Consider the following 27,481-nt stretch of genomic DNA (forward strand, 5'->3'; position numbering starts at 1 on the left):
GGTGAAGGCGGTAGACGGAACAGCTTTGTCGTCGCGTCCTGTAACCTATAACACTCATTCTCTTCTGATGAAGTTTGGCTATACTCATCACAAACACATCCAGTTTGATCTAATCGATGCACCCCAGTTCAGACTCATCCTAGGAATGCCTTGGTTAACACTCCATGATCCCGTCGTCTTTTGGGCAGCCCGCACCGTCACCATGACATCAGAATATTGTACAGAGCATTGTCACGAGGAAGCATTTCTTCTCGACCATCAAGAGAAAACACCTTCAGCTTATTTGGCGACTGCATGTTCCCAAGAACACTACTGCTGTGCCACTGTCTTACTGGAGGAATACCACAAGTATCAACCACTGTTTGATAATCAGAAGGCTACTCAGTTGCTGCCTCACAGGGTCTATGACTGCTGAATCGACTTGATACCAGGAGCGGACATTCCCTGCAGCAGAGTTTATGCATTGACTGAAAAGGAAACTCAATATCTAAAAAAGCACCTTGATGATAACCTCACTACCGGATTTATCAGACATTCCACCTCGCCTACATCCTCTCCTCTTTTCTACATCCCGAAGAAAGATTGTGACGAATTGAGGACCTGTATCGATTATAGGGCCATCAACAGAGTAACCATCAAGAATCGTTACCCTCTCAAATTGATACCGGTGCTTTTGGATCAGCTTAAGGATGCTCGATATTTCACAAAACTTGACCTCCGTGGTGCTTATCATTTGTTTAGGGTACAGAAAGGCGACAAGTGGAAGACGGCGTTCAGAACAAAATTCGGTCTCTTTGAATATAGGGTGATGCCTTCTGGGCTCTGCAACGCCCCCGCCGCCTTTCAGTATTTTATGGATGAGGTGTTGCGAGGGTGCCTGGAAACATTCTGCATCGTCTATATTGACAATATTTTGATCTATTCTACCACTTTACAGGAGCACGAAGCACACGTCAAAACCGTTTTGGACAAACTACAACAACATTCCTTATATGCCCTGGAAAACACCTCATAATATCAAATCCGTGCAAAGCTTTCTTGGATTCGCTAACTATTACAGGAGATTCATAAAAGATTTCTCAAAAATCATCCAGCCCATTTCCAGTCTACTCCGGAAGAATGCCGCTTTTGAGTAGGGTGAAGAGGCCACTCAGTCTTTCCAGCCATTAAAGGATAAGTTCACGCAGGCTCCTATCCTTCGCCATCCTGATCCTCAGATCCCTTTTGTACTCGAGACTGATGCCTCGCAGCATGCTGTGGGAGGGGTCCTATCACAACGTCATCCTGTAACTGGACAACTCCATCCTGTTGCTTACTACTCCCAGAAACTCACCCCCTGCGAGGTGAATTACACCATCTGCGACAAGGGACTTCTGGCTATAAAGAAAGCATGTGAAGAGTGGCGACACTATCTTCTGGGTGCCTTGCACACTGTGGAGATTTATACCGATCACAGGAATCCGTTGTTTTTGAAGACCGCAAAGGCATTGACTTCTAGACAATTGCGGTGGACACTCTTTTTCTCCGATTTCGATTTTGTCATCAGATATCGACCCGGACCACAAAACGGAAAGGCTGATGCCCTTTCTCGACTTGAAGATACTGAAGAAAATAATGTGTCTCCCCTTATGGATCCTCCTCTCAGTTTAACCGAAGCAGGAACTCCAACACAGACACTGGCCTTGCTGACATCACCGGATTTCTTGGAAGACGTAAAAATCGTCTTGGCAGAGGAGGATGTGCATACTTGGTTACAAGAAGATCCAGATCACCGCTTTGAAAAAGACGACCTCGCATATCATGGTCAGGCATTATACCTTCCTAAAGAAACACTGCAACGACAAGCATTGAAGTGGGCCCATGATTCTGTGTTGGGTCGACATATGGGAATATACAAAACCATCGCATGTGTTGAGCGTTCCTTTTGGTGGCCCGGGTTACGTAAGGATGTCCAAGAATACATCAGGAATTGTGCGGTCTGTGCCCAAGGGAAAGCTATCTATGCAAAACCTACAGGACTTCTAAAATCGTTACCCACACCTCCATGACCTTGGCACACCCTATCAATGGACTTCATAGTGGAGATGCCGCCCTGTGAAGGTAAAACTGTCATTCTGGTGGTTGTTGACCACTTAACGAAATTGGGACACTTCATCCCCTTAACTGATCTGCCGACATCATTGGAATTGGCAAGGATGTTTCTCCAGAAAATAGTCCGAGCTCATGGTGTTCCGTGTGTTTTGATCACCAATAGGGGTACCCAATTTACTTCTCGTTTTTGGAAAGCTCTTGGTAAAACCTTGAACATTGATGCGCGACTATCTTCCAGCTACCACCCCCAAAAGGACGGGAAAAAAGAACGTCTAAACCAGACGTTGGAACAATATCTCCGTTGCTTCACCTTGCAAAATGCAATGGACTGGACTATGTTGTTATGGATGGCAGAATTTGCCTATAATAATGCTACGCATTCTACATTGGGTTGTTCACCTTTCTTTTGTATAAATGGCTATCACCCTAATATGCTTTCTTTTGAATGGCCTGTTCGTTCTCCCTTACCTAGTGGCCACGAGTATCATGCACACTTAAGAGCAGTCCTAATAGCAGCCAAGCATTCTCTTGCCCATGCACAAACCACACAGAAACATTATGCAGATAAGAGAAGGTCAAGGGAACCTGATTATCATGTGGGGGATAAGGTATGGCTGTCCACAAAGCATCTTCATCTGAGGGGGGTAAACAAGCTGAAACCCAAATATGTAGGGCCCTACAGTATTGAAGAGGTTATCAACCCTGTAGCCATGAAGTTGTCCTTACCCACTTCATGGAGAATCCATCCTGTATTCCACGTCTCCCTGCTCCAACCATGTCCCCTTAGTATAAGGGTACCTGACAAACCCCGTCCCGTAGAGGTGGATGGTCAGGAGGAGTATGAAGTACAGGCTATCCTCGACTCCCGTCTGGTGAGGGGTAGAATCCAATATCTAGTGGACTGGTATGGATTCGGGGTGGAGGAAAGAACATGGGAACCCGAATCCAACTTGCATTCCCCTGACTTGGTCGAACGTTTTCATGCTGAACACCCTGGCAAGCCTGGACGACCGCCGAGTCGGCAGTCCTTGAGAGGGGGTACTGTAGCGTTTTCCTATTCAGGGGTGAAAACCTCGTCCCCCTCTCAGGCCTTTTCTGCAAGTAATACCCATTTCAGAAAACGGAATGTCCTAATGAACTACACCTACCAGAAGGCCAAGGGGCAAATCAGAAGGAGGAACGGGGCGGTCAGGCTATAAGCACCTCCTACTCAATGAGAAGGTGCTTGACAATCTTCGCTAGTGAGAGGAATGGCGGATAGTGTTCCCCGCCGGATTCCAGCGTGAAGAAAAAAGCTGTGTTTCCCGAAGTGTTCCTGCCCGGACCTGTTTCCTGCTATATTCTGCCTATCTGAAAGTGTTCAGTTATCAACAGGTATCGGTAGGAGTGCGGGACCGCCTCCACCGTTGTAACATTTAATTCCGTGCTCATTAGGGATTCTAGTGAGATGCGGTAACTTTAAACGCATACTGCTCGTTTATTTGTTACGTGGCTTTGGCAGGAGTATTCCGCGTCTCTGTGTCTGCTCTTTCAAGACAAACTACGCCCCGTGTTTAAGTGGTATCCCTGAAGACTTTAACATTATTTCTGTTTGTCCTTGCCTATTCTTGTGGATGTACTCAGTGTGCAGGTCATCTTCCTATTGGAACTTCCAGATATTCACTGTGAATTTCCTTCCGACGTTGAAGGAGAGTATATATGATTTATTACGTTTTGTGACAGAACAATTTGCAATAACAATTCTAGTTGTGACTCTAACAACTCCAATTGCTGGATTCTGTATATATATAAGAATCAGGGTACATTTGTTTTCGCACTAGTTCTGGTCATATGATACCTACGATTTTGGGGAGCATTCTACCCTGACAAAATCAAGCATGCACAACCATATTTTAGTTCTCAGCCGTTTGTGTTTCTGGTGAGTGCTCAGAAAGAGATTGTTATATGTTTACAGACATACTACACTCTACTATCTTGTCTTCCTACTCTGCAGTGTGAGAGCATCCCTCCTGAGGCCTTGTAGCTCCTTAGACCAGATCTTGCAGGGCGTACAGACCGTACGGCTGGTTTATTATTTTATCCACTTCCCTTTTCCCCTGGGGCACAATTTCACGCAGAAGGATTACCTTTCCTCTGTAGGGGGTTGTGTTACGGGGAATTGGGGGGAATTACATCAGGCATTGTCTCTGCTGGTCACAAGAAAAGAGGTTAGTGGCGTTTATTTATTCTAGCGCTGCTGACGATCCCGACAGGAAACCTTCAACTTGGTAACCATTATATCCTGTTTTACCTCCTGTGTGCCTGTTGGGTGTCAATGCCTCTTGATTTTTCTGCATTAACATGAGACCCTTTTCCACACTTGAGGACTAGGATTCCAGACCAACATGCACAAGAGGCGAACTACTGCAACAAACACAAGCTATAGACATTTTCTTTAAAGAGTTGAGGTTCCGTGACAATTGTAAGTGGTGTTTTCGACTCGTACGAATATGGTCGAGTCTAGTATCTATGAACCGCAAATGACGAGTTTAGTAAGTGTGCGCAGTTTCGCTGTGCTAACTTAAACCGTTCGTTCGTTATGTGGGTTTCTCATCTGTACCCACGGGTTCCATCTTAGATACGGCATCCATTTTGTCTCTTGCCCTCAAGTAGTCAGCGAACGGACGCTGTCCGCTTCGCGACCCTGGGACTCCCAAGATATTTGCGGAAGACACATGTTCTTTGAAAGTGTCTTTATGATGAGGGGGTTGCTACTGTAAGGCAGATGGCGCCGCTCGAGGCTCATCTTGCCGCACGGACTTATTGTCTCAGCCGTGCATCTCATTAGGCACGTCCCTTTGATGCCTGTATCTCGTGCTTCTCGTTGCCTCCCCTTTTACACCCCTTCCGATCTCCCCACTGTCTCCGTCTTCCTCTGCACCTGTCTTCGTTCCTATTTCGATCTACTTTATTGCTGATTGGAATTTGCTAAATGGTGGGAAGATGGGTTTTTACAGTTGGGAACCGCCAAATGTTTCCGCACTTATGTTCCGGACCTTATGTGTTTCAAAGTGACCAAAGCGACCCCTCTGAGAGCGACATGTGGGAACCAGGTTGTAAACTATTGTGTCTCATGTTATCTTATGGGTAAAAACTGTATAAAAGGAGCGATCCACAAAACCAATTTGAAGCAGTCTCCCCAAGTTGCACGTGTTGTACTTGTCGTGACTTCTGTGTTCCCTGCAGTAAATAAACCTTGACTCTTTGACGCCGAAGGAAGTGTCCCGTGTCTCTGTGACTCGTACGCCGGAGCAGGTTACCCACGAAGGTTTCAGGTGTTGTGCCCTGGCACCGCTGGGTCCAAAAGAACCCAGTCCTTCAGTTGGCGCCCAACGTGGGGCTGCATCAGTGGTACCGGTCCAAGCCCGACGATCGTGAGGAACTTCGTGTGAAATCTCCGAGGGAAGGTGCACCCCGCTTCATCGATCCTGTTGTCGAAATAAGTGGCCCGAAGACTTTTCCCGCGAAGATTCCCGCCTCCTAACGGCTGCGACGGACTGCTGCCCTGACTGTAGACCTGTTTTGGCGCCTGGCGTAGACCTTGGTATAGCGAGACGATTGACGGGCCTTCCTGAGGACGCCATTGATCTTTGAGTTAAGTATTTGTGGGTCGCTCCCAGAGTTCTTGGTTGTAGACACTTTAGCGAGTGTCTTTGTTGTAAACACTAGTGTTTTTGTTGTGCACGCTGTGTGAGTGTTTTTGTCGGTGACACTTTGCTAGCGTACTTTGTTGTTGTTGTATTTGTTTGACGACTGCAGCCGCCAAAGACCGAGGGTTTCGTTCTTGCTGGGACTTGGTAAATCCCGTAACCCTTGAAGTTTGTGAAACTCGGCTAGCGTGCAAGATGCCTGGTCGCAGTACTTTGTTCAGTTGTTTTAGACCTTGTGGTGCGGATTCCCTGCTGGAGGACTCGTGTCCGATACCTCCGGTTGGAACTCCTACTTATGACTTATATAGCAAACATGGGCTAGGCCCGATTGCTTTTAACGATTATTGGATAAAATATACAAAGAAAGACGGCGATCTTCGTTGGCCACCTCACGGTAGCTTCGAAGCGTCGATCTTAGATAATCTAGAAATAAAGTTGTTCGAACGCAAATCTAGGCCGGCCATGTTTGATGCCTTTCGGTTGTGGCGCAAAGAAGCCCGACAGAAAGAGATCAGACAGAATAAACGTAGTGAGCGAGATAATGTTGCTACCATAGTGAAGAAAGCTGAGCAGTTTCAGCGTGATAAGGAGGATAAGGATAAGGAAGTGTTTGAGAGGCTACAGCGTATGTCCATAGATAAATGCTATCCTGCTTTGCCTACGGAGTCGGATAAGAAGGAAGAGGCAGTTGAGGATCCTTTAATGTCCTATCTTATGAAGTCGCCACCTCCGTACGTACAGGGTATCGCAGCTCCTGTGGTCCCTGCCGTACCTGTTCTTCCACCTGTTATTCCTCCACCAGTTCCTCAACCTGCACCCGCTCTTCCGACTATTCCTGCTCCTGTGCCTGTTTCAATTCCTACTGCTCCTCCGCTTCCACATACTCCTGCTCACACTACTGCTCCTGCGTTGTTAACCCCTGTTGTTGCTAATGTCTCTACTCCTTCTCTTGTTAGTCCTGTGTCTTATTCTTGTCCCTCTACTCGTAATCGTAATTCTCCTAGTGTGCCAAACTTCTTTCAGTCGCTTGGACCTGTTTTTGGGTCTGCTGGTTCTGATGGTCCTCAGAGACGTAGCCAGCTTCCTGCTAATAGAGAACGTGTTGCGCTATATAATATGGCGATGGGTTGGATAGTAAACCCTGTTAGAAATCCACCTCGTGTTGTCTTCGAAACGTTTGATCAATTCAACATACCTACTCAGAGATATGTGTTTGATGAAATGTGCAAGTTCCTACATGATCAGATAGCGGCCTTTGCGCCTGACGAGGTGCTGTACGCCCTGTCTGAACTTCGGCTTCAGTTCGCAACAGGACTGATAGTCGACACTAATGTCCGACGTGCTATTGAGCGGTTGTTATCTTTTTGTCCCGCTCCTATTCCTCATGCATTGTTCGTTGAGGACATTGAAAAACAAGATGAGTCTGGCCAATATCCTATGCGTGAAGTTCCGCCGGTTTGGGTACCAGCTGATAATACTAATGCTAATGCTCCAGTTGCGGCGCATTTCCAGAGAGTGTGGATACACCTCCCATGGAAACGATCGGAAGTGCTTCAGGTGAAACAAACTTTACCCGATCCTCGCAAAAATCCTGCAGGGTATTATAAGGAATTATCGCAGCTCGTAGACGCTACGATAATGAATCTTGCCGATATCGACATGTTGTTTGGCAATGTCGTACCGCAACCGGTATGGGCCAAGATTCGTCACCAAGATCACGCAAATGAATTAGGTGGTGATTGGGCTGCTATTACAGCGGCAGACGCTGGACAAGTGGCTGCTACTAAACCCGATCAGTTGATTGAACTTCTTCCCCAGCGAATCATTACATTAATGAAAACGCTCATGCCAGCTATGAGGGTGAATTGGGATAAGTTGTCAGCCTGTAAGCAGAAGAAGGATGAGAGTGTTTCAGACTTCTTTACGAGATTTGAGGAAACATTCGTTGATCATAGTGGACAGGATATGGGTACCGAGGGTGGACAACGGTTGTTTGTGGATAAATTTGTATCGAACTTATTGCCCGACTTGTGCAATAAATTGAAGAATTCAGAAAGTGCGTGGGCCGTTTCTACCTCAGCTCAGATATTGGCCACGGCACAATATTACGAAAATAGAGAAAAAGAGGAAACTGACCGTGCTGATAAAAAGACGAAAGAGCTAAAAACTAAAGTGTTGTTGCAACAAGCATATCCGCCGCGTTCTAATCAGAATGCGTCTTCACAGAATAGACCGCAGTCGCAATCGAATCGATCGCAGCCGCGTAATGATTCCTCTTTCCAAAGATCTTCGTTAGGGTACAATCAATGTGCTTATTGTAGACAGGAGGGACACATTAAATTTGATTGTCCTGCTTTAAATGACCGTAATAGTGGTAATTCGTCTAGAGGAGGCCGTGGTGGTTCACAGAATACATCACGTGGTAGAGGTCGTGGTGCTCAGAACGACCGTTCGGACAATTCATCTAATTCTAATAACTGTTTCGATCAACGTGGATCATCACAAGGACGATCTGCGCAGTATAACGTAGACGATTATTACGTCGATCAGGGAACTGACGATCGTAATTACTAGGACAGCCATAGACAAGGAGAGGGAGTGGTATCAGTTCCGGTTGATCAGAGAGGGCCTTACGTCGCAGTTGCTACATCGGGCGTCGTTGAGCCTTTTCTGTTGGACACTGGTGCAGCGAAAAGTTCTATCATGCATTCGAAACTCCCTGGCGCACCTTTGTCTGGCTTAACAAATGTTTCCGTTGGATTCTCTGGCGCCCCCGTTAGCAATCCAGTTTCATGCCCTTTGCCCCTTAAAATTGGGCCTCGTGAGCTCGAAGCTCCGTTGATTTTAACCACGGGTTGTGGTGAAAACCTTTTGGGTCTGGATTTGCTTAAACGTTTGTATGCAACTTTGTATTGTTCTCCTGCGGGTGTAAAGCTTACGTTTGGCGAGAGAGTAGTCTCTCCCATGTATTTGTCTCTCGATAAGCTTCCTCCGGAATTGGATTCTCTTCCTGCGTCTTTGTGGGCGACGGGTCCAAATGACGTGGGCCTACTTGATATCTCCCCTTATGTTGTTCAGTTGAAATCTAATGTGCGATTGCCACGTATTCCCCAATACCGTATCTCCCTTGATGGTGAACGAGCTTTGTTAGCGATCATCTATGATTTGATCGAGAAAGATGTTATTGAGGAGACTCGGGGAAACGTGTGCAACAGCCCTGTACTGCCCATTCTTAAACGTACTGATCCTACTAAACCGCCTGTTTATCGTTTTGTTATCGATTTACGGGAGGTAAATAAAATTGTGGTTCCTCAATTCCCTGTTGTGCCTGACATCACGGCGCTACTGACTCTGATTCCAGCTACTGCTTCGTGGTTCTCGGTGATTGATTTGAAAAATGCGTTTTTCAGCATCCTGATTGCCGAAGAGAGCAGGGACCTTTTCGGTTTCTCTCTTGGTGGACGTAGCTTCCGCTTCAAACGCGCTCCTCAGGGCTACTGTGAAAGTCCATCGATTTACAGTCAAGCTTTGAAGGGTCAATTGGATGCGTTTAGGTTGCCGGTTGGTGCGGCTTTAATCCAATATGTCGACGACTTATTGGTGGCTGCTGATACTCAGGACATTTGCAAAATTGCTACGGTATCGTTGCTGCAACATCTCTGTGAGTTAAATCACAAGGTGTCACCTTCTAAACTCCAATATTGTTGTCAAGAAGTAACCTACCTAGGTCACTTATTGTCAAAGGAGGGAAGGAGATTGACCCCAGAGAGAATTGCAGCGATTGCGCGAATGGCTGTGCCACAAACCCAAAGAGATGTGCGTGCCTTTCTAGGTATCACGTCGTACTGCAGGCAGTGGATTCCTAATTTTTCATTGCTAGCGAAACCATTGGTGGCCCTTACGTGTAAGGATGTTTCTACTCCTTTACCATGGACGGAAGAATGTCAGAAAAGTTTTTCTGAATTACGTGATTCATTGTGTTCGGCTCCTGTGTTAGGTACTCCTGATTACAGCAAACCGTTCACGTTATATGTTCACGAGAGGGAAGGTTGTGCTTTGAGTGTCTTAACGCAACCTTTTGGTGGTAAGCAACGTCCATGTGCATATTTTTCCTCGACCTTAGACCCAGTAGCTAGAGCATTGCCGAGTTGTTTGAGAGCAACTGCGGCAGCTGCGGTCTCTATCCGACAATCAGCAGGATTGGTCATGGATAATATGCTCACGGTGATGGTTCCGCATGCAGTCGATACTCTTTTGAATCGAACGAAAACTCAGCACTTGACGAGTGCGAGGTTGTCCGGGTACGAGTTGACGCTTTTGGCAAGCCATATTCAGATAAAACGTTGTAATGTCCTAAATCCGGCAACTTTGTTACCAATTAGTGCAGAGTCAGATGACGTAGCAGAACATGACTGCTACTTGCGGACAGAGGAGGAAACGAAAGGTCGTGTGGACCTTAAAAACACCCCATTGGAAGACCCTGACGGCACCCTGTATGTGGATGGGTCATGTTTTAAATTGCCGAATGGTGATGTGACTACTGCTTATGCTGTTGTGACGTTGAATACTGTAGTTGAGACTGCGAGATTGAGTCAGAATTCTGCCCAAGCTGCAGAGCTGATTGCTCTTACTAGAGCATGTGTATTAGCAAAAGGTAGACGTGTGAATGTGTACACCGATAGTCAGTACGCTTTCGGTGTAGCGCATAGCTTTGGACGGTTGTGGCGAGAGCGTGGTTTCTTCACGTCGCATGGCACGAAAATACAGCATGGCCAGCTCGTGAACGATCTTTTGGATGCATTGACTTTACCTGCTCAAGTTGCAATTGTTAAGTGTAGTGCGCATCGTAAAGTGACGGATGATGTTGGTCGTGGTAATGCGTTTGCAGATGAGATTGCTAAGGAGACTGCCCGGAACCTTAGCACTCGAATGTATGTGACGAGTTCGGTTAGGTGGCCTACAGAATCGAGTATGTGTGAGGATACCATAGAGAGTGTGAAAGCAATACAGAATGAGGCCACCGACACTGAAAAGATGAAGTGGAAAGAAAGTACGGGAAGGTTGGATGTGAATGGTTGTTGGATTGATTTGTCGGATCAGAAAAGATGGATGTTGCCTGATGCGTATGTGCTGGCCGTTGTGACAATGGCACATGGGTTAGCACATATTAGCGCGAAAGGTATTTGCAAGCTGTTGGCTGATGTGTGGAAGAATGATGGCATTGCGAAGTGTGCTGAACGTTTGGTGAAGAATTGTATGGTGTGTATAATGTACAATCCTGGCAAAGGAACCCCAACTCCCCCTGGCAGTTTTGCTCCTCCTTTGTATCCCTTTGAGGTGATCCAATTGGACTTCATCCATATGGAGCGATGCAATAACCTGAAATACGTTTTGGTTGTGGTTTGCGCATTCTCCCGATGGATCGAGGCCTATCCCCTCAAAGACAATACTGCTTTGTCTACTGCGAAAATCCTACTGAAGGAATACTTTCCTCGGTATGGAATGCCTAGAGTCGTGTGGTCAGATAACGGAAGTGAGTTTGTTGGAAGTGTGATGAAGAGTGTGTGTAAGGGCCTTGGAATTAATCAGAAATTCCATAGCGCCAATCATCCCCAGTCAGCTGGATTGGTTGAAGGGTACAATGGCACCCTTAAACTAAAACTAGCGAAGATTCAGGCTACGACTGGACTTTCGTGGCCTGACGCTTTGCCTCTAGCATTACTGTCAACTAGGACGACTGTACACTCCCGAATAGGGCTTAGCCCCTATGAAATAGTGTTCGGCCGTCCTGCGAATGTGTGGGGGGTTCCTAGGCCAGGTATATTCGTTGATCTTGAGTATCCGATGTTGATTGATTACTTACATGACTTGACTGCTAAACTGAGGTTAATTCATCAACAGGTTTACGACGCCTTGCCGACGCAGACGGAGGGTCCAGGCCACCAGCTCCAGCCCGGTGATTGGGTAGTTACCCGTAACTTCTCACGCAAGAAGAATCTGGACCCCCGCTTTGTTGGACCTTACCAGGTGCTCCTGGCCACGAGGACTGCCGTTCGTCTTGAGGGGCGGAAGAATTGGGTACATGCTACCCATTGTAAACGAGTCCCTATTCCTTTGCCGGCAGACCCGTGGGTAAGGAAAGGCATTGCGTCAACAGAAGCAGAGACATTGCCGGCGTTTGTACCTTTTAGCGACGCACAGCTTGTTGGTGAACACTCAGCGCAGCAGAAAGCCACTGTCGAACATTTGTCAGCAAAAGACTCAAGATCAAATCAACCAATTGATCAACAGGACGCTGTCTCTTCAACGGATCCTTTGTTCGACGAGCAGACACGTCCCGGGAAACATCGATATTCTTTGCGTTCTCATACTAAGGACAAATAAAATTTTCTTGCTTTGCTGAAACTGATAACTGCAATATCCTCGTTTCCCCTGATCAACTTTGAACAATTCGTATCATTGAAAATTGTTTTGTACATATATTAGGATTTTTCCTTGTATCTTTTTCCTTCCACAGCTGAAATATTGTGCTAAATAAAATACATATTGTGTATTGAGGGCCGTAGGGCCGCGCGCGTACTTCCTTCTGGACAGTAGGTCTTGACGCTAGGTTAAAGGCCGTCGGTTCCTAGGAACTCCTGGGAATTGACTATTGCTGCACGGAACGAAGTGCGTCAAGAAACGTTGCGGACGGTCGTAGGGAAATGGCATTTTCGAAGCTGAACGATTTGGAAGGAGCTCAGGCGTACAGAGTCAAACTGCAGAAACTCAGTCGTACTAAATGTGTTGTATTCCAATTGTTTGTATTGTTTCTGACTGCTTCTGCATTTTTGGCGGGTGGGGTGTATTACACTATGTCTTACTTCTTACTTCCTACCCCTACTCCTACTCCTTACCCTAATCTTACTTCTACTGCTTCTCCTCATTCCTTTCATATGTTACCAGAACACGAACAGGCTAGACGTGTAGAATTCCGCAACAATTCCTTTATCCAGCTCCTCCATCAGCATCAGTTAGTGGTTAACACTACTAATTGTTGGGTGTGTGGGCTGATGCCACATACTACGGGTAAGGGAATTCCATATCTGGTGTTACCGTATAGTTCCCAAGGGTCAGCTCGAGCATTTCAAACAATGCTTCGAAGCGCACTGGGTTTCCACCCCACTCCAGAACAACGTTCCCCCAACTCTGGTCCTACCTCGTATCAGTGGGTGCTATCGATGGCAATAGAGGATATGGAAGATGAGATCCATGATGCTTTTCTCATCCCTAAAGAAGAGGTGCAAGCCTATAGGGTCCTAAGTAGAGGGGAATATAGTACGTTCACCAATGAAAAGCAGCTTAAAAGCTCGTCTCCAATATGGGTCGTACCCCACACTGGTAATCTTTGTCTTGTGGGTCGTGGTTCGCAAGCCTCACTTGGAGCCAGTGCTTGCACTGAGAGTTACCTTCTGCCAATGTCCCCGACCCCTGTGTTTCTGGCTGCCAAGGGTACGTACTTTATCTGTCATGATCGTGCGTACACATGGTTGCCCACAGACTTCATGGGCTCATGTTTTGTTGCAAATCTGTTGCCTCCGACGTTTACTGTAGATGCCGATTATCATAAGACTAGAGTTGTACGAGGCGTAATTAGCGAAGAGGATACTGCCGGTCAAGAGGCAGGAGACTTTTTCAAGGGTTTCCTCCCGTTTTGGGGACCTATGGTTAATAGTAGGAACCTGAGACATTTGACTCGAGTGGTAGAATCGACAGCTAATATTACTGCCAGTGCCCTTGGTAATATCACCTCAGAACTTCAGGCGGAGAGACTTATGACGTTGCAAAACCGTATGGTTTTAGATGTCGTCTTGGCAGATCGCGGTGGGGTATGTAAAGTGATCCATTCGAGCTGTTGCATTTTCATACCTGATAATGCTCCTACTGTCTATCAAGCCATCTCGAAGTTGCATAAAATTTCCGAATCCATACACGTGGATGTAGGGGATTGGACGCTACTTGGTTGGTTTTGGGGCCTGATGTCGACTTGGGGTTGGAGGATTCTGATGATCATCGGGGTTGTGGTAGTGTTCCTGTTCACGTGTTGCCTTTGTGTGCAGTGTGGTCCTGCCTTATGTGGCCTCTGTGCTACAACGTGTATGAGACAACCATCTGTTACCAAGGGGACTCGGTTGGACAGAGCTATGCTACAACGACATCTTGATGGTCTGATGAATATCGAATATGATTCCGACTAGTGCTTGCCTACATGAGGGCAAAAGGAGCGTCTGAGGTTCCGTGACAATTGTAAGTGGTGTTTTCGACTCGTACGAATATGGTCGAGTCTAGTATCTATGAACCGCAAATGACGAGTTTAGTAAGTGTGCGCAGTTTCGCTGTGCTAACTTAAACCGTTCGTTCGTTATGTGGGTTTCTCATCTGTACCCACGGGTTCCATCTTAGATACGGCATCCATTTTGTCTCTTGCCCTCAAGTAGTCAGCGAACGGACGCTGTCCGCTTCGCGACCCTGGGACTCCCAAGATATTTGCGGAAGACACATGTTCTTTGAAAGTGTCTTTATGATGAGGGGGTTGCTACTGTAAGGCAGATGGCGCCGCTCGAGGCTCATCTTGCCGCACGGACTTATTGTCTCAGCCGTGCATCTCATTAGGCACGTCCCTTTGATGCCTGTATCTCGTGCTTCTCGTTGCCTCCCCTTTTACACCCCTTCCGATCTCCCCACTGTCTCCGTCTTCCTCTGCACCTGTCTTCGTTCCTATTTCGATCTACTTTATTGCTGATTGGAATTTGCTAAATGGTGGGAAGATGGGTTTTTACAGTTGGGAACCGCCAAATGTTTCCGCACTTATGTTCCGGACCTTATGTGTTTCAAAGTGACCAAAGCGACCCCTCTGAGAGCGACATGTGGGAACCAGGTTGTAAACTATTGTGTCTCATGTTATCTTATGGGTAAAAACTGTATAAAAGGAGCGATCCACAAAACCAATTTGAAGCAGTCTCCCCAAGTTGCACGTGTTGTACTTGTCGTGACTTCTGTGTTCCCTGCAGTAAATAAACCTTGACTCTTTGACGCCGAAGGAAGTGTCCCGTGTCTCTGTGACTCGTACGCCGGAGCAGGTTACCCACGAAGGTTTCAGGTGTTGTGCCCTGGCACCGCTGGGTCCAAAAGAACCCAGTCCTTCAGAGTGCTGATGGGTTGGTTAAGTTAAAAAGGTTGCAAAACTGTCTGCTCCACAATGCTTTGCAGTGCCTATTATTTACGTATCCAGTACTCCCTGGCTGCAGCTTAAATAATTAAATAATTATCTGTCTAGTGTAACATTTGTTTACCAATAACGTGTCTGCCTACTCTATTAGGAAAGTTAAGAAAGCCCACTGCTGCTAAGTAGCTCCATGTCAAAGGGTGCCAGTCCTGTCTTTAATCCCAAATCATGTTGCATTTTGTGACATGCACTTTTTTTCATTGTAAGTATGGGCTGAAATATCTAATCATGAAAATTGCTGTTAGCTAACACATGATAAACACTGAATTGTTTAAAGGTGTCCCCAAATGATGCCATCAGATTTGGTAGCAAGGCACATTGACTGTGAAAAAAAACCCCGTATAAAACACAGTTCTGCATTTAAGTTGTAACAAAATTGATATTTAAGCACTCAATTGTGTCTAGAACAACATGTCATGAAAATTCACATAACATTTTTTTATACATGGATACCATAAGTGACTGAGCTGTAATACATAGAAAAAAAGAGCAATGGGAAATAGAGGTGGAACATTCTGTGGCAACAAAGTAAATGGTGTAAAGACGTGGTTGGTGCCCAGGTGATTTACGCAGTACATCTTGCTAGAGGTGCGCTCATATCTTCCTAGTTTATGGTGGGATGAGAAATGTACCATTGGAGTCTTCATTTGAAAGATTCTAATGAAAGGAATCCCTACGTGCAGTGTAAAAGCTTGTTTTTTTTTACCCGGAAATATATCAAAATAAAGTATTAAGAGAACAGGGGCAAACAGGTGATTTGTTTTTAATGGAGTATTATTTGATTTACTTTTCCTAGGAACATGCTGTCTCGAAAGAACAGGAACAAAACATATGGTGCCAGTATTACTTGTTTCACAATGATGTTATATTATCTGACAAAGACCATAATGGATGCAAATGAACAGCTGTAATGCTCGTCTCGGGAGGTTTATAAGTGGAGTGGGTTGCCTTACTTGCGTTTTATAGGGTTTAAAACATTTATTTAGTAGTTACTTACACGAAGAAGGGCATAAGCTTGATAAGGGTTTCTTTGTGAGGACTGCTTGTGAACTCTGGCACTATTTGAATGATTTTGTTCATGACGCTTCGTAAATAAATTTGCAATTGTTTCCGTCGTTCCTCAACAAACTTGGCATCCTAGATAAATTTAAAATAAAATCAGTAAGCTAATACTTAAAAGTACTACAGTATATGCACACATACTTTAAAGGTTCTGTCTTCAAATGATAAACATTTATTGCTTAGAAAATTAAACCATGTATAAGATCAGATAGTAAGTGTAATGATTCAAAATTGAAGTGTTCACATTCTCAAGAGCTTAACACAAGTATAATTAGAAAACACAGTTATTTTACCAGCAGCACAAGCAAAGTGCGATGCATTAGAACATCTCGACCAGCATTTGAAAGCAGAAGAAGAGAAGGAAGAAAAGAGGAAAAAGAGAATGAAGGATAGAGGGGAGTAAGAGCAGGGGAGGAGATGAAGAGGGAAATGAAGAGGAGGAAGAGGAACTGGGAGAAGAAGAGGATGAGGGGGAATAAGAAGAACATGAGAGGAAGGAGAGAGTGGAGAGTAGGAGGAGTCGGGGAGGAACAAAATGAGATTAGGAAGATTAAGAGAATGAAGAGGAAGAACAGAGCAAAAAGAGAATGAAGGGGAAGGAGAGTAGGAGCAGGAGGGGAGTGTGAGGAGATGAGGAGGAAAAGAAGAAAAAGAACAGGAGAGGATGGAGAGAATTGAGAAGGGTGGAGAGTAGGAGGAGGAGGCAAGGAGGAGGAAAAGGAGATTAGGAAGAAGATTCAGGCAAGAAAGAAAATGAGGGGAGAGGTGCATAAGAAGAGCAAGAGGAACAGTTACTTGTCCTATAAGAATTAGGGGATAGCTCCGCGGATCTCATATTTTTGAACCTGGAGACTCCATGTGTGAACATCGAGTTGAGTCTCTAAGGGAATACTGAGGCGAACAGAGGAATTGTGACAGAAATTGTGTTCTAAATGAGCTATTCCTCATTTCTAGGTGGCCTCTAACGTTTTCAAGCATTTAACCAGTAGCTGTGACACTGGAGTTGTGGTGCAATTGGTATCAGTAACTTAGGAAGCGGAGTTACCACACAAAATTCCGAGGCAATCAGAAGGTGGCCCTTTGAAGGATTCCTCAAGCTTTATTTAAAAAAAATCTTGTGAAGGGTTATAGTATAATTAAGGTCCTAAAGTGACTCCACTGGAGAGGACACCCTGACCAGGCACTCAGCAAAGTATGGGTAAAGATGGACGCCCTGACATTGCAAATGAGTGAAAGCAAATGCTAGCAATTTAGTGAAGACTGGGTGCTGAAGAGAGCACGAAAAGGACAGCAATTCAATAGTGCTCACCGTTCACCAAGAAATGAATCCATTGTCTGTGCTTGTGGGCAATGGAGATGGCAATATGAAAATACAAGACTTGTACATTCCTCTAAATCATTCAACCGCATAGAGATACTGTGACTCAGAAGGAGTGAAAACAAATTTTGCTGAGGATAGCACTGTTGGTACTACTTCTACCCCTGGATCTGCCAGTTGAATGCCCCAAAATGCCTATATTGTTCATGAAATTGTATTTCTATGGAGGGCCATAGTGGTCGCTCTTTTCTGCTTGATGCATTCAAGTAAACTTTTAGCACTTTTCCAAGAGACATTTCCCATCAAGTGACAGGTCCAGCATCTGGACTTGAATGTCCCAGGAAAAGCCAGTGGATTGCATCCACGCATGCCGATGGATGACAACTCTTGTGCTGATGGATTTGGCCCTCAGGTCAAGAGGTAATACTACCTGCAAGGATTGCATCACAGTGGCTAAGCCATCCTGAAACAGGAACTTAAAATTCATAGCATGTTATCAGACAGGCTGGAAGCTGCAAAGGTGTCCACTTCCCAAAGGGCACTTGAGTATCTAGCCAAAAAACAATTGACATATGTGGCTCGAAGAGCATGAATGCCCGATACAAAATTCTTTCTTCCATACGCATGCATTTTCAAGGACTACACGTTAGATAGTGTGTTAGGAAAGGTCTTTTGCTTTTACTTCCTGCAGGAAGCGTCTACTGCAAAACATTCTGAAGTCATGTGAGCTGACATCAAACTTATGCTTATTGGCAAGTATTTTTGCTATCTTCTCACCAGGATACTGCAGGAGAAGATTGAGAGTTTTTTTGTGTCGTCATTTTTTATTGGTTATCAAGACAGTTGTATAACTTGGGAACAGTGTAGCAAAGGAGGAAATATACAACATAATTGGTACAGCAATGGAGAGGGTGGGGGGTGGATAGGATCAGGTAGAGATAGGGGGAAGGTAGGTGCAGCAATAGAAGAGAACATATCATCAGCAGAAACAGTACATTTAGCCAGTCAACTTGGTGCTACATGACGGACCCCATACAACGGGTGACAGATAGTGAACAGCGGACATTCTCCCTGTCCGCAGCGAAGGTAGAGGCCGTGGGCCATGAGTCCGAGATGACAGGGGGAGGAAGTGCAAGTCTGAAAAAACCTCAGTGTGGTGGAGGGAGCAAAACAAATGCAAAAGAGATGGAGGGGGCAGTGATTCCTTTGCCCAGGCCATGTTGTGAAGGAGATCATGAGTCTCAATCTGTAAGGGTCAGCATATAAAGGGACACTGGGTGCAAGAGGGGTTCTATGGGTTGGCTCGGGAGGGTACTAGAACCCACCAGAATGGCGAGATGGGCGGTGTCCCCAGGCGGGGTCAGTATGTGTGGTGACGAGTGTGTGGGGACGGCTGCCCATGCTGGGGAGGGCGGACGTGCCTGCCTACATGTCGGGAGGAGGAAGGAGAGGGAATGGGTGGGGGAGATTGAGGTTTGTCACAAAGACTCCTTTTAAAGTTTCTGCTTTACACTGACTAAAAGCAAAAATTGAGCCTGCTGTGTCCGACTGGACGCTCATATCTTGGGAATTCAAACTCCTAGGGAGAGTCCAAGATATTTACATTTTGGAGAACAGCAAAAGGTGTGTGCTAATCTAGATAAACAAAAGCAAATGGCAGACTTCGTTATAGTCATCCGAATGCTTAGTGGTTATCGCAGTTTCAAACTGTAATACATCAACGTCAGACCCAAAAAGGTTCTGCTGCCTGGAACATAACTCTTTTTGACATTTTTGACATCTGAGGAAATTGAGATTCTTGAACTTAAATGAATTTTCCTGGCCAGTATTGAACAAAATATCCATTGATGAAATTTGTACTGAGTACAGTGAAGCGGGAACACAAAAGATCCTGCATCGAAGGAGATGAATGCAAGGTCAAAGCTGCAGGGACTAGTCGCAGTTGAGGCAATAGATTGCAAATTCTAGAAAGTTGTGATGGACATCTGAAGCCACTGGCACTACGGTAGAGGGAGAAGTACAGAGTGACTCATGCTGACTTGCAAAGGTGTGCCAGAATGTTTATTTTGAAATATAGACAGCACAGCATTCTGGAAGCCATTATGAAAATGTGCCTGATTTGGACTGACTGAAGAAAGCGGTCTTCCAAAAAATTAATCTGTGTCCCACAATTTTTCCTTGGACCTTTTGTGCTTCTTTCTGACTTCATGAGAAGGAAGAGGAATCTTTCAATCGTGTTTCCTGTGATTTTATCCTGGAGAAAATCTACTGCTGTGTGATGATTTAGAAGGGGTCTCTGACTTCTGCTGAAAGGCATGGGTGAACTTTACCTCCCGCTCCCAGATGGCCTTGGGTTGCATTAACAACAATAAGTCACAGAATGATGCCTAATGTGAGGACAAAGCACCAGAGACAGCATTTGTGGAGATCTGTCACTGGCCATTGTTTTTTGTACCTGTAACAAGACTAGAAAAAGACTTCAAATGAGACATGATGTCTTGATTCTTGAGAAATATTGACTCAAAAAAGAACCAAAAAAGATGGTATCTTCAGATCCTGCATCTGAAGGGGAGCAAAAAGAAAGGAAATGATGTCACCAGTGCTCATGGCGCTTTATATTAGCACTCAACATCACTTCTGGTAGGGCCATGAGAGTCCACAAAATATACTGCGTGCCACCACCCGGGGCTGGTGACGGGATACAGCTGGGAAAAATGTCCTAATTCAGTCTAGCACTTGGGTAGAAGGTTCATATAAGGAGTGCCCACCTTCCCAAGCATCTTCCCCATAAAGAATTAGCACACTTACTGAGAATGCCCTGGTAAATTTACTTGCAAGACTTTTCTGGGGATCCATCTGCCTCCAATACTCTACCAGGAACTGCTGGGTTGCAATAGGACCAAGAGCTCGCCATGACACTGGGAGGCAGTCTTGTAACTTCAACGAGGAAAAACCTGACATTTTAACAAAACCATAAACAAAACAAATGTAACCCTCTTACTAAAGAGGAACGTTGTGCAGCAACAGTAAATGGATAAAGAGGACCCATTGCAAAAACGTTGAACGGGCTAAACGGCTTTCAAGGACAACTCTGCACACTATCGCGTGGAAACGATCAATACTGGCATGATGGGTGGAGTCCGATGTGGGCACCCTCTGGCTACTGGACAAGAATAGGAAAGGGAAAATGGATTATTAAATTACAACTCTTGTCTTACAAAAATAGGGGAAAGTGAAAGAAGGTATACGTTTATAAAAATTTAAAAAAAACATTGCTACAGAAGGGGGTGCATCTTGGCCTTTCGAAACTACACATTGCTGTAGCACAACAATATTCACTATTTTTATCTGCTTTTGTAACAACATTGATTTTATTGTGAAAAACGCAATAGATTAGTGCTTAGCATTATATGTGCCAAAACATTTTTTAGAATGAGAATGAATGAAAATGTCAAGGCAAAGGAAACCATGGTTTACAAAACCACTCCTACAAATTTCACTGTAATGTTATGTTATGTTATGTTGTGTTATGTTACTGAGTTTTTGATATAGCACACGACTCGTCCCCGAAAGGGCATCTCGGCGCTGACGTAGTAGAGAAGTTAAGAGCGAGCGTTTACAACAGCCAGGTTTTAAGCTGTTTTTGGAAGCCTAGAAAGTCAGTGCAAGCCCTGATGACAAATGGGAGTTTATTCCAGTGGTGTGGGGCCAGATAAGAATAATTACGCTTTTTAACAGAACCTTACCAAAACAGCTCCGACTCATTTAAAACAGAGCTAGAACACAATGCTGCATTATTTACAACATTAACCCCCGTGGTGATAAAAGTTAATATATATTTATTAATTAGGTCCTAATGTCAGGAAATCCCTACCACCTACGCAGCATCATAATGATGGTAATGTGTTCCGGCAAACTGCTTCCAAAAACCCAATGCATTATTGATGACTGTGTTTCACATCAAAATATGAGACATAAATAATACAAAAACTTTTGACTATGCCTTTCTGGGGATTACTTAAATCCCCAGGGCCGCTGTGAAGCTCTGGCGTGTATGCGAACATTGCCTGAGCTTTCCTCTTGCTGTTTCGAAATTTGAACAGAAAGGTCTAGTCAAATAATGCCCACAAGTAATGTCAGATTGGCTTACTTACCAGAAAACGAGGATGCATTTTAGTGCATCATTACCAAAATAGTTCAGTACAAAAATAATACATGTTCATTAACACAATATAGTGGCATGGCAATGGTGCTATAAGCCCGAATGCAAGAAGGGGTACTGAGTGCCCATCCCCTCGTTTGACTGTAAAAAACAGGCAGTGATTAATGTGTTTCCCGGTGTCACTGCGCCTGCTGCCCCTACGCAATATATCCTTATTAATTATTTAGAAACATATTGTCCATAATACTTTCCAGTGATCGCCACTACTCTTTAAGCTTTACATAAAGACCAGTATGGGGGTGCAGGGAATTGGGTTACTGGTTGAGGGGGTGAAACATTACTCAAGCAGCAACCACAATTCCTGTCAAGATGCCACAATTTCTATCAAGGTGAAGTCACAAGCAACTCCAACTTAGCCTGTGCTTAACCCTCTGGTAGCTTGGCACAAGGCTGTCAGGCCATGGGCGTCCGCAGACATTTTTCCAGGTGGGGGCAAAATGTTAACGTCATCCTCACCCTCCGACATGATGTGTGCGAGGTGGGGCACACGAAACACTGAGGCGCAGAACTAGGATAGACTCAATTAAATGCCAGGAATCCAGGACATGTGACTGACCCTGCCACGGGCCAACAAACACCACCTGTAGGGAAAATGCAAAACTTTCTGACAAGGTGCTTTATCTCTGTCTGCTAGGTGTGCAGACTTCTGGGTCCTCGATCCAACACCAATCAAGGCTGTCTTCAGCACGATCCGATTTTTATCAGAATAATTTAAAACAGCCTATGATTAAAGCACCAGAATAAACATACTGTATGCACAGAGTATGTTAGGGAATATTTGTAGCACACATATTTACCAATATTGTCTTCTTGGTACTAGAATTCATGATAACTTTTATCTCAAGTTAAAGCACAACGTCAAAGGTAGTAATAAATAATGTAGCAATCACACACGCTAGTGATTTGACAGTGGGTGCTCCCTTTACTAGAATTCCCCGGGCATTGCTAAATTTTACACACATTCAACTAATTTATACAAAATAAAATGCATAGGTCCAAATGTTAGCTATATTTTTTAAAAGAAACTTAGAGTCCCTCTACGTGTAGTCAATGTCAAACTGACATCGTGCACACGTTTAGGGATACAATAATGGCCAGCTCCCTTATGCGGAAGCCCGGCACCGTAAATGTGTGGCACATGTGGCGCCCGCAGCTGCGCCACATCACAAGTCCAGGGATGCTGAGTATTACACAGTGGTCGAAGTGGGGTAAAAAAAAGTAGAGGAACAATGGGCGGAGAATCAAAGGGCAGGAATAACCCAAGGATTGGATCTGTGGGTGGTGCCAGAGGTGTGGCTAGAATGCGCAGACATCCCAATTTTTAGTATTTGTTTGGCATTTCACTGCCCATTTTAATCAACCAATAGATACACATGATTATTTAAGGTTATAATGAGTTATTGACGTTAAAATATATTCACAAAGTGGGATATGCTTCTAATCACAGAATGCACCAAATACGATAACATGTGGAAACACAAGCCATTTGTCTCAGATTCATGGAGTTTCTGTCATCAGCACTTCACCCTTTTTCAACAACAGCAGTTCAAACATGAATAGCAAAATATCCTAGTTTGCAAATGTTTTCTTTAAAATTATGGCTCTGCCATATTTGCCTCATAATGCAAGATCTGCCCATTTAAACTAATAAATTGTTTGTAGCTCAAACAAATCAAAAGTTAATATAAAATGTGACTTGTGTTGCTGCAGAGTGGATGGCCTATTGTAAAGGTTAACCTTTTCTATTGTTTGTCTGCCTGAAACGTCGTCCACTGGAAGGGAGATCTGCATCCCCAGAGGAATCCGTAGCTGACAAACTTTACCATCTTTAACAACCTCGCCGGACCCGCTTCGCGGATCCCGCAGCGCCTCGCGCTCCAGAGGCAGCAGACATTGTGGGAGTTCAGGACAGGAGGAGCGGGCAGGTGAGAAAGCCGGCAGGGCTGCGAGCACGCAGGCAGGGACTCCAGTGACCAGGAGCCCCTGCGCGCCCATTCAACACACCTGGGCTGCTCTCCCCGCTGGCCACGCCCCCGCCTGTCGGCCTGAAAAGCCGGTTGCCTGCTCAGTTCCACGGAACCCTTTCCTTTTCTACTGTTTGTCCGCCTGAAACGTCGTCCACTGGAAGGGAGATCTGCATCCCCAGAGGAATCCGTAGCTGACAAACTTTACCATCTTTAACAACCTCGCCGGACCCGCTTCGCGGGTCCCGCAGCGCCTCGCGCTCCAGAGGCAGCAGACATTGTGGGAGTTCAGGACAGGAGGCGCGGGCAGGTGAGAAAGCCGGCGGGGCTGCGAGCACGCAGGCAGGGACTCCAGTGACCAGGAGCCCCTGCGCGCCCATTCAACACACCTGGGCTGCTCTCCCCGCTGGCCACGCCCCCCGCCTGTCGGCCTGAAAAGCCGGTTGCCTGCTCAGTTCCACGGAACCCTTTCCTTTTCTACTGTTTGTCCGCCTGAAACGTCGTCCATTGGAAGGGAGATCTGCATCCCCAGAGGAATCCGTAGCTGACAAACTTTACCATCTTTAACAACCTCGCCGGACCCGCTTTGCGGGTCCCGCAGCGCCTCGCGCTCCAGAGGCAGCAGACATTGTGGGAGTTCAGGACAGGAGGCGCGGGCAGGTGAGAAAGCCGGCGGGGCTGCGAGCACGCAGGCAGGGACTCCAGTGACCAGGAGCCCCTGCGCGCCCATTCAACACACCTGGGCTGCTCTCCCCGCTGGCCACACCTCCCTGAACACCAACCAATTAGCAAGCAGCAGTAGAGTATAACACTGACGTCTACCCCCACAGAGCGGGAGTGTGCGGGAGCGTGCCCGGGAGAAGACCGGGACAAGGGCGGGACCGTCTGTGGCCGTCAGGGGCCAAAGGAGGCCGGGCTGGGCCAGGTCACTGACATTTGTATTTATAATCACTGTTCACTGTTTTTACAGTATTTTATTCTGTGTGTTATCTGTGCCAGCTGGTATACCTAGCCTAGTCTAGATATGAATCACTCCCCCCTCCCCGGCGTGGGTGTATCTGTACTTGGCCCACTTGATAAATTCTTTAAGAAAACAACTAAGGAAGTAGATATGGAACTTCTCCTTGCTGAGAGACGAGCAGAGCGCCGTTGCTCAATTGAGCTTCTAAAGAAAATACCGCTGCCTACCCCATTAGATCTAAATATCACCCAAGAAACGGCCGCCCAAGGGCTGAATGCTATTGAAGATGATGTAACCGATATGGACCAAATCCCCAGTATATTTAGGTTCCCAATTATTTCCCCACCTTGTGATAGTGTCACTAGCGAAGGCCATATAGATTGTCCTCCTAAAAAAAGGAGGAAGGGAGGGGTTAAAAGGAAAGGCCCTAGTTGACAATCACCTCTCCCGTCTTTCCCTAACCCAAACACTGAGCTGTTGGTCCCACCTACAGTGGAGACACCGTTGGTTGCCTTACATGATTTGGTTACCCCTGAGACTCCCATTGAAGGGTTTAATGAGCTATCTTATGCCATCCTAGAGAAGCTTATTAAATCATATATGTTACCATTGCTGGAGCGTGTCAGGATAATGGGCGACAAAATGGATCGCCTATTGGCGTCTGCTGAGCTACCACATCCTCCTAGCTCAGACAAGGAATCTGGTCCACCCAATAAACCTCATGGTACAAACCTTGTTGCTGGCATACTAACACTATCCCTAGCCACCAACCCAAAAATACAAATAATGTAGGCACTACCTCAGTTAAAACATCGGTTTTGGCTACTAAACCTCCCGAGCAGCTAACTCTGTCAAAATGAACCCTGTGGTGGTTTCTAATAAACCACCCACCAAGGGAGTAATGCCACAGGTAAAGAATGGGGTGGGTAAATCCGTTAATATTAAAAACAGCCAACCTCTACCCCGTAGGATCAATGTGGACTTGCCTCCGGATTCATTGAATTATGTAATTGTAATGACGGGTGTGCCACCAATTTCAGATGGGAATCGGGAAAACAATGAAAGTTTAAAAAATAAAGTCATATTCTGGCTGAAAACTAATAGACCCCTTCCTGTTCATCTTAATGGGGATATTGTTACGGTCAGAAGATGCAAGTGGGTGGGGGTACGCCCCAAGGATATAGAGGGGGATATAGTGATCATCAACTTTAGGGACCATAGAGTAGTATCCCATCTCTCAGATTGGTATGTGGGAAGTAACGAGGGAGGGATCTCCACGCGGAATCTCAGTTATTTTTATCCTGAGACTCTGCTAAATCCATCTGATCAACCTCTTTCCAAAAATGTTAAACACTCCCTTAAATGGTCCAATTTTACTCCTAGTTTCCATGGATCACAATTCAACTCAGAGGCACGGTTTCGCTCCTACACACAATCTAGTTATAATAGTTCTTTACGAACACCGGGATGGGCCAAGGTCAAGTCCCAGCCGTTTGGTCCCTCAGCCTCATCAGATTTTCCACTCCCTAACAAGTCCCTGTACCCTCTAGCTCCCCCCACTCCAGTTTTTCCACATTTTCAACAGCCCCCAAGTTTCTACCCAGCTTGTAATTATCTAAACAAATTCACACAGCCCAATGAGTATTGGAACATCCCGTTGAGGAACCTCTATGACCCTCTATCAGGGCTGGCGTCTAATGATTGACCAGCCTTTCCATCAAGGGTCAATGAGTGTATCTCTGATTGTATGGGTGTTGAAGATGCCTTGGGCAATCCATTGTGTATTGTTAAAGGTTTTGAGGATCAGTTTGATCATTGTGTTAAAGGGTGCACGGTCTACACAAGAGAGTCAGATGTAACGGCTATGGTACTTACATCAGTGTCTGCCAAGGATAATACTACTGAGAGTGTTAATCTTGTGCCAATCACTCAGGTTGGGTCACTGTGTATTGCTACTGAAGGTACGAATAAAGTTGCCCCTGTGCATGTAGAACCCTTCCCCCAGACTAACGAACCCCACCCTACAGACATAACTAAATCATGCGACCGAGTATGTACAAACGGCACCATCTTGGGATGTTGGAACATAGCGGGAATTGAATCACGTATTTGTATTCCCGATTGGATTGATTTTATTTGCCCAGGTGATGTATGGTCTTTTCAAGAAACCTGGGCAACTTCACCAGTGTTTCTTCCAGGTTACTTGAATTTTAATAAGTCAGCCATCAGAAGTCATAGAGGTCGAGCTATGGGTGGCTTAACAATCTGGGTTCGCCAATCTGAAGGTGTGTCTGTTAAGGAAGTTTTTATTGACTGTCCAGATATATTGATAGTTAGTATCAAATCAAAAAGTGGGATGGATATACTGCTGATCAATATATATGCTAGAGGTACCCTGGGTGGCAGAGTATCAACCACCCTTCTCTGTTTGGATGATTTCTTAAGTGTTACTCTAGAAGCTGGTCATGTGGTTGTTATGGGCGACCTAAACACTTGTTTTGAACCTTTGAGTTCAGACGATGGTTTATTAACAGAGACAGAGGATCTGGTTTGGGGGATTCCTCAACTAGACATAGCCCCGATCAATAAGTGGTCTCAAGCAGCTACATTTATTAAAGGTCTTTGTTTGAACCGGGGTTTACGTGCTCTTAATGGACGAGCAAGTTCAGACAGGATGGGTAAACATACATTCGCCAATGGTAGACATAGCAGTCGCATTGACTATATCCTAGTAGATATTAAACTGTGGCATGTGGTAACGGACATGGAAGTTAAGTCACGTCCGGAAAGTGACCATGAACCTCTGGTAGCAGAACTAAAGGATTTTAGTTTTGCAGGGCAGGTTGAACGTTTGCCAAATTCTGTACAGGAGGCTGTCGTACATACTAATGATATGAGGAGGGTTCGTT

General features: G+C 45.5%; 1 protein-coding gene across 1 annotated transcript in view; it reads right to left on the reverse strand.

Moving 5' to 3' along the window:
- Window positions 1–27,481, reverse strand: part of LOC147688550 (sorting nexin-29-like) — a 778,635-nt gene that overhangs the window by 313,048 nt on the left and 438,106 nt on the right. Inside the window, exon 6 of the mRNA XM_086939800.1 lies at window positions 16,043–16,182. Within this exon, the coding sequence (XP_086795926.1) occupies window positions 16,043–16,182 (140 nt within the window). The remainder of the gene's footprint in view (window positions 1–16,042; window positions 16,183–27,481) is intronic.

The sequence above is a fragment of the Lissotriton vulgaris genome, chromosome 10 (genome assembly GCF_964263255.1).
Source record: "Lissotriton vulgaris chromosome 10, aLisVul1.2, whole genome shotgun sequence".
In the NCBI taxonomy this organism is placed as follows: domain Eukaryota; kingdom Metazoa; phylum Chordata; class Amphibia; order Caudata; family Salamandridae; genus Lissotriton; species Lissotriton vulgaris.